Below are 20735 nucleotides of genomic sequence, written 5' to 3'. Positions count from 1 at the left end.
TGCAAGCAAAAATTTTACTTACTTCCAGGTTTTCCCTAGCCTTCTTCAAGATATCACGAGTTAAAACCACTGGAAAGAAAGAGGAGATTAAAAAGAATACTGCATAGTCTTTCTGTATTCAAGTCTTAAGATGAAATATTAAATAATGTATGGACTCACGTCTACACGATGGGCAGCAACCAGGCAATCACACACAGCCCCCTTCCACCACTTCAACTTTCTTACCAGAATCCAGAACTGTTACTCCCTCCCAAGCCCCGTTCAGAAGCTCAGGCTGATGTAGAAGCAAACAACAGTTGCAACAACCCAAAATTACAGGGCAATGCTGTACAAGCAGACGGGGCAGAGCAGAAGGAGTCACTCAGGACCACGGGGCAGGTCCAAGGCAGTGCCAGCGCTAGAATGCCATTTCCTACCCCGCCTCTGTTCCACCTAGCACACAATCTGCTTTTCAGATTGAAACATCGGGGAAGTGTTTTTAAAGTTTTTCTACCGTAACAAGAACGATACATGTGAAAAGACGCATAGCTCATCACCACATTTAACTTGACAGGTATGAACAGCCCCCTGCGATACTGATGACCTGGTTCCCTCAATCTAAGTCATCAAAGGAAGACCCTCTGTTAATTTTAAGGGGAGATGGTGCATGACCTAAGTACAATTTGATCGGGGGGAGCGGTTAGCAGGAGGGGGAGAAAAATGGTGCAGTGGAGAGGTGATGGGGGACGATGTGCTGGGAAGAGGACAGATGGCAAAAGAAGTCAGCCAACTCCTCCAGCAGTTCAAGGACAAAGCAACCTATATATGCATAGGGGAAATCATGTCAGTGGCTTGCTCTGAAGGGTTCCAAGTTTCCTCTATTCATCCGGCTAGCTTGTCTCTGTGGGGACAGCGCGAGACCTGTGAATGGAGGAGGGGATGCTTCTAAACAAAACTGGTATTTAGAAATGTCAGGTTAAATGTGTGATTCTCTAATCTGTGTCAGCTCCATAACTGCTGAAAAATACCACTCACAAGTACCAATTTAATATTCCAGTCTCAAAAATAAACAATTTAGCCATAATAAAGATTTTTCATTACAATAATAAGAACCCAGCAACTCCAAGGGTATAGCTGTCATGAGATAATTATACCCTTGGCAGATTACTGCAATTTGGCACCGCATTGTTACATGTTCAGAGGTTCAGATGAGGTTTATAAGCAATGAGTTCTCTCACCAGAGAAAGCACGCAGAAGACTGAGCCACAAGAACGTTCCAGTCTCTACCTCTAAATATATTTAGGAATGCTGAACTAAGTAACAGAGGGAACTTGACTATCCTCAGTGGAGTGGCCAGCTAACAGGATGTTTGGAGAATGAAGGAAGGCAAGGTCACCTACTCCGATGCCTTTGCTTTCTCACTAGCAAAAGGAGAAAGGAAGAAATAACAAAAAACAAGTGTAAGCATCCTAACAAAATCCAGCAGCTTCATACCATCCACCAGTTTTGTTGTATGCTTGGTCAGGAATTTGTGTACAGATGCAATTCAGAAACATTTCTGAAATTGCTCTTTAAGGCAAAGGTAACTTGACATCCATAATTCCCATAATCAATGAAACTTACAGAAAATCGTATCTAGGTCTTTCTGTGTAGCAGAGTGCTCTCTGCTCATAAAGAACTCTGCTAGTAAATTCATTTCACCTGGCAAACTAGATTTTTCTAAATCAAAAATATTAAATTCAGTACATGAAGAGAATTTAGAGGATGTGACACTAATAGCGAAGCTGCTGCTAGCCAGGCAGTACTTTGCATTAAGGAGATTTCAGAAAATACAGGCTTCGTTTTATCAGCACCTAGTTCAGACGATGTTGAAAGCCCTGAAAAGGAGTGAGCAAAATAAGGGGCAGATGTACTGTTTTCTTTTTGAAAGCATGGGTGGGTGGAGTGGCTGTGGGGAGAACATTTTGGCCATAAGGGTAAAATCTCTGCTGATTTATACTCTGCCCAGCCCTACTGAAATTATCCAGTATGTCACTGGAACTAGGAACTGACCAGACTAAACCTGTAAATCTACCCCAGGGATATTATTTGGGCAGACATAATAGAACAGCTTTGATTTTTATATGACAACCCCAAACTGAGCTATTTAACTTTAAAACCTGAACGAAACATCATTTTGAATTTAATATAGGTAACTTGTACATCATTTAATACAACAATTCTGAAAGAAGTGACCAAAAACCAGCCCATAAATGCTTAAAAAAAAAAAATATCATCTGCAGGCAGAAGATACATGTACCTTAGATATAAAAATTGCAGGCTATGGAGCAAAATAACATTTATTCCTCTACATCGCATTTAAATGACTTGAGTAACTTATAGTATTATGGCCATTTCATAACTTTGTACAATGTGTAACATTGTACAGTCTAGATGAATCACAAGTGCCATTCCAGCATAGACTAATGAGTCATTTAGTCCCACCTCTTACGAGAGGGTAAGGATAGATTCTTTTTAAGAAGAAAATTAAATCCTCCTCCCACAACACACATATTGCCATAGCATGAAGGCAGAGAAGAGGTTAGCTCCATTCAAATCTCTTCTGATGAGTGATTAAACTCTAAAGCAGAAAAGATGGATCTCTTAAAACAGTCACCTGGCTTAACACAGCTACAATATAGCCCATGTCCCATTTGTTTTCATGTTTCCACATAATTTTCTAGGTACAGCTGCTAAGGTAAAATACAATTTCACAGCATGGCCTAATTTTTCTTTAAAAAATGACTTATAGTAAGCTTTTGTTTCCCTTGTTCTGAGCCTTCTGTTCTCTTGCACTTCTCAGTCTGGTGTAGAGAGTTGACAAATCTCCTTTGCTGCTGCTTTGGCTTTTCTCAGAAAATCTAAAAGCCTAATTCCACATTTATCAAGACTGTGGCAAAATCATAATTTTGAGAAGCACAACGTCAAAAACTTTGGCTGGAATGGTCTACAGCAATAGTAACTTTGCCTCAGTCAGGAACTGTTGTAGGATAGAAAACTATTGTGGAATGGCAATATCTGAAATGGAGTAACTCAAGTAATTAGTGGCAATTAGTGGCAGCTGCATGGATTGACACATTATCAGTGGGTTGCGTAAAACCATGAACTGCTTCTCATGCTATTCTATGCAGCCTTTTGTAGTTGGGCAACTTCTTTCCATTTGAATGAGGCTCCATCAGTTCTGTACAGTCTGAACCTCATGAATTGTTTGTCACTAACAACTGAGTGCGCACAAGGAAACGCCAGTGAGAGCAACTGCAAAAGAACGGGTGCCTATATTCATTTTGTTGTTTCTCCAATTCTAGGGATAGCCACAGACTACAAAAATAAAAAAAGAACCAGTAATAAAGCATACACTTACACTGGTCAATGATGCCCTTCTCCATGTGCTCCTTCTCCATGTTTGCGGAGTGCAAGCGTTTCACTGTGCTATGTAACTTCTCCTCTTGCTCGGACAGTTTCTTACGTAATCTAAGTATTTCTGCTTTCATTCCTTCATCCTAAATTGAGAGAAGAAAATACTGTATTAAAGCATTACATAAAAGTACTTTGTACATTGTTAATTGCTAAATACTTTTCTACAAGAGCCCTCAAGCTTCCTTAGAGTATGAACAACTTAAAGGCGTGAAACATCACTGAGTGAGATTGGGTCATTCACACCCCCAATGATGTATGATTCTATGACATCTGCCAAGAGACAACTACAATTCTTAGCTGGCTTTTAGTGCAATTAATTTTTCTGCTAGTCTGAGAAAAGTTTTAACACCAGTGCCTACTTTTGTTTTTAAACTTCCATTCCTCTCCTTTTTTTTTTCCCCCCTCAACTAGCAAATATAATGAAGGCCAGTGCCATGGGATCAGCAAGGATCCTGTCTGCCAGGCTCAGAACTTCCAGCTTCCTTCTCCAGTGTTCTGTTAATAGTTGATGCTGCCTTTATCAAAGGGCTGAAAGGCATTGTACAAATGACCGAGGCACTTTTATTGCAAAATTATTTGACAGTATCATTATTCAAGGTTCAGTTTTCACCACCACGTCCAACTAAGTTATGGTTAGTATCTTTTAAAACAGGACTATGAGTAGCCCTGACATAGTCTGCGGGTATCACTGATCTGGATCTTCACGCAAACTTAAGCTTGTACATTTTTCTGATTGTTGTGCCACTTGTTAAATAATATCATCTTCTGGAATTCGCCCCTAGCATTTAGCTCTTCAGAAGAACTGATTACTCACAACTCCTGTGGGGCTGAAGAGAAGGCAGTGAACGCTCAGTATCTTTTAGAATCAAGCTTCAAGAGATATTCTTTCATATACTGCCTTTAGGAGATCAGAAGCAATCTAATGTCCTTAAGATTTCAGGATGTTGGACAGCAAACTCTAGAAAAGATTCTATTAGACTCTAATTAGGTGCAGTCCTGGGAACTCAGATCCCCCACACATGGAGGTCAGATTTTAAGAAGGGGCTGATCCAGATCAAGAAGTTTAGATCAGTATGACAGTAAAGCATTAGATGCATCACACATACACTGAAAGACCTGTGCGTGTGTATACGTTCGGATACTGCAATCCAGGCCAACATATAGCTGTCTATATAGAATATACACATAAGGATAAAAATGGAAGTCTACATCCTTGTCAAGACATCCCAAATAGGGAGCTGAAACATCAGTGAAGTATATTAGACAGCACAGTTCATTCTTACTGCTGTTGTGATTTTACACATTTAAGGATGCTAGAAAAAAAACAACAAAAATGTTATTAAAATTATATACAAAATGTTTACTTTCCTAAAGTTGTTTTTTTTCCAGCAATATCCTGCCTCCCTTAAGAAACACATACAAAAAACTCAGTGAAAACACTTTAGATTTATTTTAAAGCCAGAGTTTGAAACAGTTTCATTACTGAGTGGTGGTATTATGACAGTATAGATAATTCATTCCTCATTCGGTTTACTTCCATTCATTTGCATAGTGCAATCCTTTTTAGTCAAAATGTTATAAAACTCGTCTCAGGGTTTTGTCACACTTTTAAAAAAGCATCCTATTTTACAGCTTAGGCATCAAAAACGTAAAAGGAAAACGTAGCTCAGATTACATCAAAGTTGCTGAAGTTTCTGCGGTTACTAGTATATACATAATCAAATTGAATTTGGTTCTATAACAGGGAGTCCAAACCTTTTCTTGTTGAAATGGAAGGTTTGCCACCTGCCTAGGTTTCCTGAATATCCTGTAACAGGGTTACAGATTGCATCTTCAATATAAAGTATTTTGTAAATAAACACCCTGGTATACAGTATGATCAGGATAGAAAGCCAGCACACATTCAGCCTCAGCCTTCAGCGAAAATCCATGTGTCCAGAGACTGGGCATCATGGGTTCATGATTTTCAAAAGATTTTCCCAAATGACATGTTCCTAACTGCTGCATCTTCCTTGACACATTACAACAGCTAAAAAAAAAAACAAAAACAAAAACAAAAAAACCCAAAATAAAACATAATAGTACCTGAGTGCCACGAATAGTACCATGTACAGCCTTCAGTGGAAGGGAAACTCTCCAGAGAAGTTTCAGTAAACGTGCAGCCTCTTCTAAAATCTGCTGTACTGTGTGAATATTTGCGGAAAAGCTATGCAGTGATGCCTGGTCTGGTACCTATATCATAGGATTAGAGACATGTTATATTTCATGCTTAAAACATTATGAAAATGTAATCTTAATTAATGGTTTAAATCCAGTTGGTATGATTTCATATTTAAGATGATGTACACAGCTATTGCGTGCCACAAAAGCTAACTTGTTAGTTTACAAGGACTGCTGAATTATGCATTATCTGAGAACTTCAGGAAGGGAGGGGATTCATCCTAATCAATAACCATGATTAATAATAGATTATATTTACTAGATTTGCTATGCCACGTGGTAATAGTTGGCAACTCTCTTCTTTCTTCATTTGCATTTTGTGTCACGTTATTTGAAAGTCAAATGATTACAGACATCAGTTTAAGCAATATAGATGTTTCTTCCTTAGCAGACCCTTTAAACTGTTCCATTTAATGCTAAAATAACTATCAGGATACACATAAAATGTTTTCCTCTGCTGACAGATGAGAAAACCAAATTGAAGAAATTGCATAAATGTGAAATAAAGGAGGGAAAGAATGCAAGGGAAGCAAATGAATTACCAAAGCAATGGTGATACAGAAGGGGGAAGGGTAATGAAAGAAAAGCATTCACAGCTCCTGCCCCATGCAGCATATCATTTGAATACTTATCTAGCATTGTTATCTAACCAGAATCCTCCTGTCACATAAAATACCCCGTTTGCTAAGCAGTTTGAAACTGCAGTGATGTAAAGCTTGATAGGAAACTGCAAATTGTGAAACTTACTGCTTTTATCTTTACACCAACAAAACAAGTTAAAAACTTAGAGAGAGATTACTTTTTCAGTCATTATCAATATCTTAACTAGGTCATTTGAAAATATATGATACTTCAGAGAGTCTTAAGTGTCATTCAGACATCATTTTACTGTGTGAGCACACATGTGATACCACAAAAAGAATTTCAGAATTGCTGAAGACTGCATCTTCAATAGCTTTACTAATTATAACTAGAAAAATAAGTAGTGCAAATTTATCCATGCAGTTAAGACCTTCTGGTTTTTGAAGAGCAGTAAGCATGTTTTTTACAACACTTACATTATCATAAAATCCTAGGGGTGAAAAGGACCTTCATTAGTCACCTATTTTACTTTCCCACTCCAAGGCAGGAAAGCATTCCATGTAATTTTTCAAACATTCACGTAATCTGTTCTTAAAAGCGCCTGCAGGAACAGGGTCTCTGAGCAGCCTCCATTCCAGTGTTTCACTATTTTTACCACTGGCATGTTGGTTTAAATGCCTGATCCAAGCCTTTTCTGTTGCGGTTTAAGTTTCTTCGTTCCTTATTAGCTGCCACAGACATGTACAGATTGTTCCTTCCCTTTCGTTGAAGCTTGTATGTAGATTTGTCTTATTCAATCCACCCCAAATATGCTATCATTAACTGTATCCAGAAATTAACAATACCAAATACGAAAAAATTAGCATAAGTAAACACTAGTTCTTCTCCTGATTCTAGAGGAAAAGGATGACATATCTGCTGATTCTAGAGGAAAAGGATTGACATTATTCAATACAAGGCAAATGTTTTATTGGTTTGAGAATTATTACGTTTAAGACTACAGCAAGAGCACTATGACTTGATATCACTGTGTCACACATGATGCAGAAAGGACGATACACTGTCTTAGAAGACAATATTTGATCATTAATGAGATTTTCAAGTTTCTAGACTAGCTACTGATATTGCTAAAGGGTTCAACTGACATCAGGAAGTGGAAAAATATTAAAAAGCTCCCCTAATATGAAACAACCTTCATTAGCATACATCATTAATGCACAGTTATCACCTGGTGTTACTAACAGGCTGAATACAAGTAAGTGGGGAACTTATCAGCTGTATATCAGATTTCTTTTAACTGTCTCATATTCCCTGGGTTTATCTCAAGCCTTCATTACAAGAAAATCTCCTGAATTATTTTTATCCTTAGGTTACTGATACATACCCCTAGTTTAAGCCCTTTCTAAAGCATTTTAGAGTTTTATCTGGGTTTGTTGTTGTTGTTTGCCTTTTTTATTGTTTCCAGTGTAACAATCACCAATTTCCATATTAAAAGCAAGTAGTTTCACCTCATTTCAAGTTGCAAGTAAAAGTGAGATTGCTTATTAAGGGACCAGAATTAACTAATTTATCTGTAGCCTCATTAACCCAGAATCACAAATAGGTGCCTGCATCTAGATGAGACTTGGACTGTCAAGGTTGAGATGTCCTGACAGAGTTATTCAGTTAACGGTGCCTGCTGCACCATTAACCTAGTTCTTTGTTTTGTAACCTATATATTTTGCACCTCTAGGTAAAATTCACCATCCCCTTAACAGCTTTTACTGTTTACCTTTATTCCAGGCTCCTGCAGTTTCGTACCAGTGACCTCTCTTAAAGAAATCTCCATTTCTGCTAAAACCTGTTGCCCTTCTGAAATCTGCTTCCGCAGAGCATTATAATCCTCAATCAAGCCAAGAACGTGGCGCCCATTTTTGTCTGCCCACATACGATGTCCAGGCACAAGACGAGGGGTACATGCCGTACTGGAAGATGAAGTGCTACTGCAGTGTGAAGTGCTGTCTAAATCATCTTTAGAGGCTGAGCGCATACCTGGGGCAGAAAAATAGTTTAATTTTTTTTATCCTTACATGTAGAACTAATTGACACTGGACTTCTCTTGAACAGCAAGTCTGGGATACTGATAACACACACGTTTAAGATACTTTTGGATGTACCTGTTTTCGCTAGCGAAATGCAATGTCCGTGTTTCTGCAGCTCACAAATGTTTCTGCTGGTAGCAGGGCATTTGCAAAGATTTTCTATACATAAAAACAGGACAAGGAAGAGTATAACAGTAGAAGTTAACATGCATTAAAAAAACTTCCTAGCTCTACTTCTGTTCCTTTTTTTTTTTGCTGATGCTACACTTGGGACTCAGGAAGCAGGGAAACACAGCTAATTTTCTACCATGCCATGTATCTGCCAGTATTTACCTACATTAATCTTTTTAGCATCTGTCCAAAGTTCTAGATATCTCCCAAAATCAAGTCATAGTCAGAAAATCTAAAACACATCCTGATGAAGATATTTTAATCAACAAATGTAAGCTTCCCATTAACTCCACAAAAAGTATGACACTCTCCACAGCTATACCATACTTAAGATGATATCTATATCCCCCCTCTTCAGACCTTCCAAATTCCCTAAGCACCTATGAGTAAAGTAATCACAGTACATCTAGAAGGCTAACAAATTCAGCTGTTGACATTCCAAGGAGTTTTTCTGGTCCATATCAAACCAAGCTATTACAACTCTAGTCACCATTTTCTTAAAGAAATAACGAGCTTCTCCAGCTCCTATCTACTCCACCTGATGCAGGTCAAAAGCAACATCTAGGATTCTATCTAGAAACTAACCAGGAACAAATGCAATCTGGGGATACTTGTGGTACAGGTTCCCCACAATAGCTGTTCCACACCTACTTGATCATGACTGGCCCTAAGGAACCATCCCCCTATGGAGCACATGACTGTAATTCAGTGTTCAAGTATAAAGTGCACAGAGAATGGTAGCAACCCGTAAATGTTATCTGCTACATTCCGCATCTTTCTTGCTTGTACAGAGTAGCGTAGAGTTATGCTCATTATGCATTTCATCTGAAGTACGATTCTGATTGGACATGATGGACACACAAAAAAAGCAAGGTGGTAAAAAACCCTGTCGTGTCTCACGAGCTCTCGCACTAATCCTCTGATCGGTGCTGTTGCTCTATGTGGTGCATAGGATAGGCATGTTCAGGTGAAGTGTATGGACCCAAAAAGCCCCATTATTATTGCTTCCCATAACACAATGTATACCTGTACAGGCAGTAGGAGAGGTGGCTTTATGCTGGACGTATGGAAAGCTGCTACTATGCAGAGTACTTTAGCAGCAAGGAAGAACATTCCTGTGCCCTCTGTATCCCATGTACATCTATATTGGGACCATAATCTACCCCTGGTGTGTAAACACTACACTTCCCTTGATTTGCTAAAACGGTATCACTTAACAGTGATTGAAATAAAGGTAAAATATTCCTCAAGGGCAAAAAGGGGACAACTGATTTATACAAAGACCATTTAGTGCACTTATTGATCATTCTTGAGTAATATATAGTCACCCTTAGTAAACACTATAGAGTTCTGCATTAAAAAAAGAACCCCCAGGTAAGCAAAATTTATGGCAATTTAATGCAGGCATCCTTCCATCCCAGAGACTGTCTGCAAATGTTTTTCTTGAATGAAAAGGAAGTGACAGTTGGAGGCTATAGACAGTGCAGTCTGCATTTCACCTCCCCATGCACTAATAGCTCTAACAGGAAAGGGATTTGAAAGGCCGATGGGCAGCTCCCAAATGTACAGTTGATGTTCTATAAGACTTTAAGAGCATCTTTAAAGAACAAGGCACAGGTTCTACAGTGTAACAAAAGCATGTATGGCACAGTACCATTCATCCCCGGATAATCCTGAGATTCTTGTTTGAAAAGATAGTTGATATTCACAGCTGACACTGATCCCACTTCCTCTCTCTTTTCTTTTGAAAGCTGTTCCTCTAATTTTTCATGCAAAGACTTGTTTGTCTCTATGCTTCTTTCAAGCTGCACTCGCACACTCTGTATTTCAGTCAATAGTTCATGTAAGTCAAGTGGATTATTCTGATTTTTTTGGAATTCTTCTGATGCATCACATCTGGGATCTGAGACAATTTCAAAAGAAACACTTAACATCTTTAACAATTAAAATAATATTAGCCATTATCAGAATGCTGAGCAAGTAAATTATAGACAGCTTTATCCTCAACATTAAGAATTAACTACAAACAGCATTAAGATAATGGTTTGGGAAAAAAAAAAAGCATGTCTTAATTGTTTCTACCCTCAAAAGATTTAAAGAGCCGAAAATCATTTTTCACTTTGTCCATAAAATCTAATAAGTCTCATGCTAAAAGCAAAAAAATATAATAAAAAGAGGATTTACAAAATTTGAAGTGCATTAATGCACAGTCTGGGGAAAGTAAAAGGAATGGGTAATCTCGGAGTGTGGAGGAGGGATGGAGTAGAACTGAGAGTTTAATTTTATACACAGAAGAAAAAAGAAAATAGTGATCACCTGGCAACCAGAGGAACAAATCTGAACCTGAAAAAAGCAAGGGCTGTGTTCGTCTTTTTATAGAAGGAGGTCAGCACACAAACACTTCCATGTATTCTTTCATGCTGAAATCAAACTCTTCCCCAGAGAGTGGGAAGGGGCTCAACTGCATGAGGAAGATGCTGCTACTCTCTAATTACATTACCAGTTCTGCAAGGAGACTTTACTTCCATCCCTGACCCAACTTTGGCTTAAAGCCTTATGCCAACAGGGCTCTTCTGCTGCAGCTAGGCATGAAACACAGTGATGGCAGGGCATATTACTTAAAGTAGCAGGAAGGGGGAGGGAAAAAAAAAAAAAAAAAAATCAACTTTTACAAGAACTTCCAATGGGAAATTTGCTGGATCCTGTAACGGGTATGCAGCAATGAACAGCATTCCACTTCTTCACCTAACCATACCAACAGCCATGTGGTGGTACAGCTTCTTTAAAAGGGGTAGGAAGAACTCATGCAAGTCTCATTCCTACCCCTTGACAGGGGTGACAGAAAAATGGACAGGAAATTATTAAATGTCTCATTCAGAAAACAGTGCCAGCGCTTCTTCCCAGCCCTACGGAGAAGACACTACCTTCATACTCAGACGAGAGAAAGCACAAGCTACCTGAGTAAGCACTACCTATAAGGATGCAGCTGCATCTATTTAGATGATAAGTAAATATCTAAGATCCCCATGAAGCTTATCCAGCCTGAGCCACCAAATCTTCAATATTTGTTTTTAGCTTAGCTAAAAAGATAGAGGAAACTTGCGTGTGCTTAGTCAGAACATATCACACATCTCAACCTCGCAGTTACACTCCTAAGTAAAAAGCAGCATTTTACCATCAAGTTGTCAGTTCGAAATAGTGACCTAGCCCTCCTGTTCTTCGACAAGATCATATTCAGAGAGGGAAGGGTTGCAAGGGCTGAGGGTATAGAAACAATTGTGCATTTATACCTGTCCTCTTCCTTCTTGCTTCCAACTTTTCATAAACCTTGATCTCAGTTCGGAGTGACTGCAGTAACTTCTCATTCTCAGAGAGCTGACGTTGCTTTACATTAATTTCTGTCTGCAACCTGTTAAGTCCCAATAAACAGCAAAGTTAAGTGTTAAATTCTTATCTTTTGTTTCAAAATCTAAAATCCATTCCCCTTTCCTCCATAATTCTTCCTTTGCCTTTTGAATATATCTATGCACCTCATTAATGTTAATGGCTATGGCTAAACACATGCTTGTCACACTGACAATTTTCTTCTCTAAATGTGGACAGAATCAATACCTGTTTAATTCGTTATGACTGCTGTAAATCTGACATGTCAGATATCTGGTTTCATCCTCCTTTTGGCCAATTTGTTTTTGCAACCTTTCATTTTCTTTCTTGATGCATTCATAAGCCTCACGAAGACGCTCAATGACTGCATTCTTTTTTGAAAGAGATTCTCTTAACTTTTCATTTTCCTTTTGTTTATCTGAAACAAGAAGAAACACAAGGTATTTGCAACGCCCACAACCCACTAAAGCTCTGCTTTTTAACAAAACCAGCTTTTTCAGAGACTGTCAGAAAATAACAGCTGCTCTTGTGAGTTTTAGGATTTCAGTATTTCAATTTTCTAACGACTTTTGCTAGATGCATTTTCTGTAACGTGCAATATTTAATCCCCAGGACTCACAAAGACGCAATAAAAACCTGTGTACAGCCTTATATGCCAAATGCCCGCAACACCTCTTGGAATTTGGTCAGGAGGATAGTATTCAACAACTAGTGTCAGCAAGGTCCCAAAGCAGGCACATGAACTTTGCCAATCCTCGCAAAATGATGGATTTGACTTCTCTTTAGGAAGAAAAGGACTCAGTAGGATTGTTGTAGGGCATGTTGCATCCATGTTCCTCTTTGTCTCACAGAAATCCCTCTGTCCTCTCCTTCCCAGCCCTACCCATCTGCCGAATGTATCCTATCAGTCCTTCTTTCCTTGGCACAAGCTATTTCCCCAAACTGGTTCTGTGACAAAGAATTGCTGATAGGGGCAACTGAGCATTCTGAGACAGCTGCAATCAGAGAGGCTTATGGGAACCCCAAGTTTTTTGTGACCCTACGTTTAGCGTTGGAAGAGGAGGCAGCAATCTTGGCAAAGAAACAGCAGGGAGGAATCGTCCCATCTCCCAACAATCAGAAAATCATTCCCTCATCTTCAGCAGTCCTGTTGAAAGCATATGAAAATGGTAATCCCCACAAGCTGTTAAAAATGTGCATCACCAGACTTTCACTACTGAAAACCTAAGCTAAGACTAGAAAGAAAGCACCTGAGACGAAAACATGTAAGAGGTATCGAAGAGGCTTTTCCTTCTGTAGTGCATCCAGGAATAAAAGGAAAAAAAGATTACAAACTCCAGACATACTGACATTATTTTAAAACACAAGGGCGACAATGCTCTATTCATGGTAGTTCTTATCAAAAAGAAACCCTGATATTATCAGATCATATTGTTAAATGTGGAAACAAACAAAAGCAGGGATATATTAATTTAAAAAGTAGAACTTGAACAAACAGATAAGCACCAAGAGGCACTAAAACAGATGAGAGAATACACGACTCTGGAAGAAGCACCAGTGCTTTTACACAAACAGTCTGCAAATACAGAGACGTAAACCTAACAAGAATCATAGAATCATTAAGGTTGGAAAAGACCTCTAAGATCATCCAGTCCAACCGTCAACCCAACACCACCATGCCCACTACACCATGTCCCTAAGCACCTCATCTACACGTCTTTTAAATCCCTCCAGGGATGGTGACTCCACCACTTCCCTGGGCAGCCTGTTCCAAGGCCTGACCACTCTTTCAGTAAGGAATTTCTCCTAATGTCCAATCTAAACCTCCCTTGGCGCAAGGGAGCGCTGTAGCTTAAAGCTGCTTTTAAGAACCTAGTTGGTGAATTTTTGGTTTTCTTGGGGGGAAAGAAGAAGGAAGATTTTTAATATTCCCTCTTCACCGGTGTGAAAATGAGGAAAGTTTAAAATTTATCTCAGAGATCACAAAGACTTCCAAATGGATTCCCTCGGTTCTGTTATCTTCTAAACTGTTTCCAAAAAGAAGATGATTTGGCCTGTCCGGTTAACCCTCTGCAGCAGACTTCTGAACCTTCTGAACTCTGTACTGAATGGTTTCATTTGCAGCAATACTATTCTATGGCTTTTTTTTTTTTTTTTTTTTTTTTAAAGGGAGCTTCAGAATGGAAGCATGGGGGAAAAGGAGCAAGAAAATTGTAAAAAAAGGCACGGGGGGGAAAAGGATAAAGAATGTATAAAAAGAAAGGAATGCAAAAAGAAGAATGGAGAAATGAAAGTGAATATCATATGGAAAATGCTATAAAGAAGGAACATTACTGCTACTCCTTTACCATTGCTAGCCCCAGTTTCAATGCTTGTGGTTGAGCATGGAATTTCAGGGGTGGAAAGAATGGTTAAGTCAGTTTCATGAATGGACTGCTAATATTTTATTGTTTTCTGATCTGAAATGAGTTGCAGTCTACTCCTGTAAAGCACAGTTTTACATTTTTACCTCTGGATCCTTTTGCTAGCATTGCATTCAGAACTTGATTTTGCTTCCTCAGGAAATGTATTTCAGAAGTCAGGGAATTATGCTGCTCTGAGCCGTGGATAAAAATGTTTGCAGAACCTATAAATATATACATAAAAGATGATTTATGAGTCATCTCTAGGTCATTAAAGATTAAACTTTCCAGACAAGAACAATTTAAAAAATTGCAGAAAAACATGTTACGAAAGATATTTCTCCCCTATATATTTCGAAGGTTATCCCTACAGACTGAAAGGCAGTTCAGGTTAATGCCAAGTAATGCAACGCCCTGCATCACAAGTACCTCTCATTGCTGGGCAACCATTACCAAAATTGCAAAATTATCCCTGGCAGTCTCTACCTATCAGCTAAAATTCCAACAGGACAAAATGCAGGAGTACTTTGTGACATAGCTATTCTTCGAAAATAATGCAAATGGTACAAAGGTTTACCATATATTTCAGTCTTGCTCTGTTCATACTCTGTTGTATTTAGTGACACCATTGCAGAGGACCACTAGATTCCACAAACTAATCCACCACGGGCAATGCAGGAAGTAACAAAAATAGTTTGGTAATACATTTGTTACCACACCAGTCTAGAGCATAAGGCTGGAGTCACTGTCTTTGTTTCTGCTTACAAACTGAGAACCCATTTACGATCACAGGGCTGAAGACTCATCCCTCTTAAATTCATTTAGATATCTGAGCCAGTGTTGATCAACCTATGGCTTCCATCAATAGTCAGGGGGAGAAACAGGCACCTCCAGAGAGCGACTCATCCGATGCATCCTCTACACACCTCCCTGCGGATGAGATGCCCCGTCCTCCAAAGAGACACACTTCTCTCCAGTGCCTCCACGAGAAGCTGTGGGTAACCAGCACAGATTTAGATGTCTGACTTTTAGAAACCTTAAGGCTGATGAATCCTACTCTGAGGATCTTATTGCATTAGTCATATGAACGTAAGTGTTAAATCGCGTATCCAGTCAGTCAAATTCCAGCCTAGGTAATCCTCATAATGTACTGTATTTATGCTACTCATCCCACAGCGATGTGTAATGTTACAGTACAGTCTGAAAAGTGCCACATTCCACTCTCAAGGTGGCTGCCTCTGAAATGCAAGTCAAGTAGTTGTTATTGCCCTTTATAACCTGCTTATAGTCAGTAAAACACTTCAGAACCCACCGGAATAAATATTACTATTAAAAGTATTTTTCAGTTGATTGGCTATCCCAGTATCTCCTACACTTTAAAGCTTGAGATAACTACATGAGTGTCAACTATTTGGTTAATAGAGAAATAACCAGCTGGCAAAAAAATTAGCTGAATGTATGAGGAGGATGCCTTTCAGCTCTGGCAGCTGAATTCAATTTGATGTGCTGCACTTCCTCTGAGTAATCTCATTTTATTGTAATCCCAATTGAAGCTTTTACCCACTACCTAACTGGGATGTAGTGTGCCATGATATGCACCTCTTGTCGTTACTGAAAGACTCAAAGGCTCTAGAAGCCTGGCACTAATGGCATTTTACTATCTATATGTTAAAGAGTTGAGGTAGCTATGTGAACTCAAAAGGCTTTTTCCTTTCAGATTTTAACAAAGCAATTCAACTTGAAGTGGCAAGGCTTGATGGTCTCATCTTGATTCTAATTTAATTTATTGCCCATCACCCAGCTTTATCCTATTTGAAAAGTTATGCTATCACAGTTCTACTGAAAGGCTTTAGAATATAACTATTAGTTATCTTACATAATAAGGGATAATGTAGAGCCAGTTGTAACAAGGCCACAATCCTGCAATTTGACCCACTACTGAGACTACTACTTCTGTGCAGAGCCCTGCTGACATCAATTACGCTCTCCATAGATGCAAAGGTCCATCTAACCAGAGTAAAGTGGAGCACCGGGGCCTACAACTGCGATACACTTGAGTTTTCATTATGTTTTGTGCTGAAAAAGTGAGTGCTGAGGAAGCGTACCTTGAAGGTTTCAAAGGAAACACTGACTGAAAGACAGGCACTATTGAAAACCACAGCAAAAAGGAAGGAATGCTCATTCCCAGGTAAAGCAAAATAAAGGCATATTAAAGCTGAAGATAAGTCTGAGTAGATACATTAGTTACTTATGGGTTAAAAAAGCAAACAAAAGTCCCTTTTAATGTTAACTGCCGTTAATAACATTTGAAACCTAGGAAACTCAAAATTAAACCTTTGATTTTATTTTGAAGCCTAACATTTGAAATGATTGAAGCAATTACTTTAGTTCTACTTGCACTGCAAACCTCAGCTGTGTAGTAATGATGTAGTCATTACCAGCACTTGAGTCATTTATAGAATACTAGAAGCCCAGAGGCATTTAAATACTTAGAAAATCTAAATATTAAAAATAGCATGGCAAAAATAGTGGGCAGATATGTGTATATACATCCATATAATATTTATCAGACAAGAATAATTCTATGCATTAACTTTGGTTGAACAAACAACTCAATATCACATGAATTTAACAAGCTCTCATCAACAATTAAGTATGCTACAACTTGGTTTTGTTTTTTAAAGGATACTAAGGATATTAAGTTAAAAGTAAAAAACTGTTTTGAATTATTATGTCCCAAAGCTAAAATCTGCTTCAACTTCACTTAGGAACAACTTCTTACACTGAAAGTCAAAAAAAGCCCATCTATTAGGAAAAAAAGTAGCATCATTACTAGAAGAGAGAATACACGTATCTGATAACATGAAAGAGATTTTCAAAACGGAGAGAAACAAGAAGCACTGAAAGAACATAGTAACAAAAAGGAGCTCTTCGAACAACTAGTTGCTTTTTCCCTTTCTTTTCCAAATTTCTCCTCCATGTATTGGTAGATGCACTAAGGCAATGAGAAGACAGATGGAAGGCATAAGACAGTTTATAAAGAAAATATACTTTCACTGCATTAATGGATGCCTTTGCCAGAATCTTTATGAAGCTGTAAAAGAGTTGGAAGTGTTTCAGTGTGGTTATTTCACGAGAACAGTATGCCTTTCCAGCAGCGTAAATACTTCATGAATGAAATGGATGCTTTTTATACACCTTTCCATCACTGTAAATTATTCCTGAAAGCAAACTGCCATTTGCAGGTAGTCTCCATTTAAACAACAACAGAAATGGATCATGGAGATGATGTAAAACATAATGAATCTAATGTCAATATTAGTGAAACTGAGTAAAAGGAAAGCATGTATGTATTTACTGCCTACTTCCACTCTGAGTAATATTGCATATTAATCAATTGTCCTATGGGGAGAAATGTGGGAAGAAGAGCAAGAACAGAGTAAAGTGTGGGAAAGTATGCCTGGTACAGTGTGCTTGAAAAGGTGCTACAAAAGCATCCTCAGCGAAAGCCTGGCTACCCTCTTGTGAAAAATTTTAAACGCACCACAGAGCTTGGCTTTCAAAGATGCTGAACACTAGCAACAGAGAGCAGTGACTCTGAATTTGCATACCTATTTTTAGTATTTTTCATCCACGGCTCTATATTAGAGTTTGGAATGAAAACCAACTCTATGTTAAAATTTCCATCAGTTTCTGTCAGGTATTCCTCATTAAAAACTCACGATGTCATTCTGTGTAGCACACATTTATCACACCAATCAATTCAAATGACAAGCTGAACACCATGGCCTAGACTGTCTTACAGATATTTTGTCCCAGTACGTAAACACAAGCTGGCTTTAAAGCAGTCCGAAAATTCCAGGGAAGGCATCTCCAACAGTCCTGTTAGCAGCGGTGCTGTACTGACCGCCCCAGGTATACACGGAGCAGGCGCAGGAAAGCTAATTCCACAAAATTCCTGCTTTGGAGCATTAGCAGCAATGTAATTCAGAGCAAAGCACCTCCTCCGATATTCATACCGGGCCCAGGCCCCACTCAAATTCTGTTAATAAAATGGGCTTCCTCTCCTGCAACTGTCCCTGGCTGGACATGGCAGAGAATTAAGAGGATGACATCCTAAAATCCAAGACCATTACAACAATAATGATATCCCAAAGGCACAAAAATAAAAAAACAGCCTGTTTGCTGATAACAGCACTAGAAGGGTCTTTGAATTCTGTGTATGAAATTCAAACACAGCACCATCAAATGTCACAGAACTACCTGGTAGTCCTGTTCTCTTAGCAATACATGCAACTGCAGTTTGAGGCTGTGTGCTGTACCTGTATCCCATAAAAGATGTGCATTGGTACTGGGTACACTTCAAGCAATGGACTCACGGAAAAGGCACGTTAGATCTGTATTTATGCCACTCTACAGGCAGCGTGGAAAAGCTGTGTCTGCTGATGGGGCTCAAAATGCACCAGTACTCAGAGAAAGGCATAGCATTTTCCAACTGTAAAGGGGTGGGGTTTCTTCAAAAAAGCACACAAAACATTTCCAGCAGCATTTGATCCCTCAGGCTTTAAGCAGGAAAGGTGAATTTAATTTGTCATGAAATAAATTCTTACCTTGATCTAGTTCTTTGTCTGTTACTTGTCTCTCAAGCTGCTTCCTCAGTCTCTCGTTAGTTTTTATGGAGTATTCCAAACGTTGTCTCAGGATTCTAATTTCTTGCAGATGCTCCATTAATAACTCTAAATAAACCAAGAGACCACTTCTTAGTTAGAGTAAATGATTGTATTCCTTTACACTGTGTACTCCTGTCAAATCTAATGTGTGTTAATACTAAAAAATGATACAGAGCTGTTCAAAATGGCAGACATTAAATATCTGACTCCACAACAGTCTTTTTCCATATAGTGCCCAAACCATGCATTTAGTGAAAACTCCTACTCTACATTTTAACTTAAACAATGGTCCAGTTTTAAGGCTCTTCACATTTCTTCTTCCTACAAAACTGTAGTAGATAACAATTTTATCTAGTTAAAATGTTCCCTATACTGGGAAACGAATCCAAAGTTCTGCAATGCAGCTTCACATTCAGGCTCGACGCACCAACAGTATACATTTTTCCTTATAACAATAGGAAGCTTACCAGAGTAACTCAGATATAAATTTTACTTTGACTTACACAATGCATACCATAATAAATAAATCTGTTCTATCAAGTTTCATTACCGTACCTTTTCCTTCTTGCTTTGCCATTCTACGATTTTTCTTCCATTGGCTGCAAGTTTCAGCTTTACTCAGGAACTTATCTGTTCTAACTGTCACTATCTTATTTGTCAGTTTATCCATGTCATACACTCCTGGTTTACTCTGCAATATTTTTCTCCTGAACAGTACGTGCTACCTCAGCTATTAAATTTTCATTGCTGCCTGTGAGAAACTACTGCAAGCATCACTTGTGCTTAGTGAAACTATCCAGGTCAAACATGACACCGCTTATTAATTATGCAGCACTTACAATTCTCAAGGAAACACAACACTGGCTTTTATAAAATTAGAAAATCTCTCTTTTTCAATGTAATAATCTCTTCACAATTGTCTATTTTCCCCTTATACTTTGTCTATTTAAAGACCGTCTGGAGTACTGTAAAAGATGATAGTCTAAAACAACAAAGACACAAAATATCATAGTTAATTTTGTTTCAAACAGGAGGTAGTTCAAATCGTTGTCATCTCTGTATGCCTTATTATTGAAATTGCAATGATTATGCAAGACACTGGAAAGCTGAACCAGACAAACATTCTTCATTATTTCTTAATTAGTTCCCTTGTGTCTTATTTATCACATTTTCCCAATATCTAGCGAATCTTCAGTGGGAAAAAAATTACCTGGGGGAATCTCGTTTGGCAGAAGCGCCAGTGTGCCATGCTGTCCTTCTAAGTCATGCCTGTGCTCAGGTGATCCAAGAGATGACTTTTCTGACAAATCAAAGTCAGACAAGCTATGAAGAGCAGATGGTACAGGTGATTCATCCTTCAGTTGCTGGTACATGGTGGTGTTCTTCTCGTTATCCCTTTTGCACCAAACAAAACGTTTTAAAATACAAAAATTATTTTATTACTTTGGAAGCATGAGGGAGAGCATGGTGTCAAATTTAAAGGACACAGGTAAAGCAAGTGAATTTATGCGACAGAACATGACAAAACACTACACATCAGAGGTATATATCAAGACTGAAATTCAGACCTCCCTGAAGTCAGCAGGAATAATCAATGGACCTCCAGCCTAGTGTTCATGTTCCAGCGCCAGGTAGTCACCTTCGTGCTAAGGGGACCTCAAGCTGCCTTGAACAGGCAGCTGAGGATTTCTGTAGCACAGAAGAATCCCAGGCTGGCATAAAACCAACATATGCAGCATAATAACACCTGCTCTCTTCACCTTCAGAAGGGTGTTTTGAGAATGAAATTC

General features: G+C 38.7%; 1 protein-coding gene across 9 annotated transcripts in view; it reads right to left on the bottom strand.

Annotated features, from left to right (window-relative positions):
* The window catches only part of CDK5RAP2 (CDK5 regulatory subunit associated protein 2), an 88770-nt gene that overhangs the window by 4540 nt on the left and 63495 nt on the right, over nucleotides 1-20735 (bottom strand). For 7 of the 9 annotated variants that reach the window (XM_075170414.1, XM_075170410.1, XM_075170413.1 and 4 more), the window contains 11 exons: nucleotides 20156-20340; nucleotides 18886-19011; nucleotides 14383-14499; nucleotides 12102-12291; nucleotides 11780-11898; nucleotides 10144-10392; nucleotides 8394-8477; nucleotides 8009-8268; nucleotides 5521-5667; nucleotides 3380-3518; nucleotides 23-69 (listed from right to left, as the gene is read on the bottom strand). In XM_075170414.1, the coding sequence (XP_075026515.1) occupies nucleotides 23-69; nucleotides 3380-3518; nucleotides 5521-5667; nucleotides 8009-8268; nucleotides 8394-8477; nucleotides 10144-10392; nucleotides 11780-11898; nucleotides 12102-12291; nucleotides 14383-14499; nucleotides 18886-19011; nucleotides 20156-20340 (1663 nt within the window). Of the gene's footprint in view, nucleotides 1-22; nucleotides 70-3379; nucleotides 3519-5520; nucleotides 5668-8008; nucleotides 8269-8393; nucleotides 8478-10143; nucleotides 10393-10805; nucleotides 11107-11779; nucleotides 11899-12101; nucleotides 12292-14382; nucleotides 14500-18885; nucleotides 19012-20155; nucleotides 20341-20735 lie in introns of those variants that run through there. The other 2 variants (XM_075170411.1, XR_012676755.1) reach the window with 2 other exon arrangements.

This window comes from Calonectris borealis, chromosome 21 (genome assembly GCF_964195595.1).
Source record: "Calonectris borealis chromosome 21, bCalBor7.hap1.2, whole genome shotgun sequence".
Lineage (NCBI taxonomy): Eukaryota > Metazoa > Chordata > Aves > Procellariiformes > Procellariidae > Calonectris > Calonectris borealis.
Note: the sequence above shows the minus strand (reverse complement) of the source record. Positions and strands in the feature narration are given on the sequence as shown.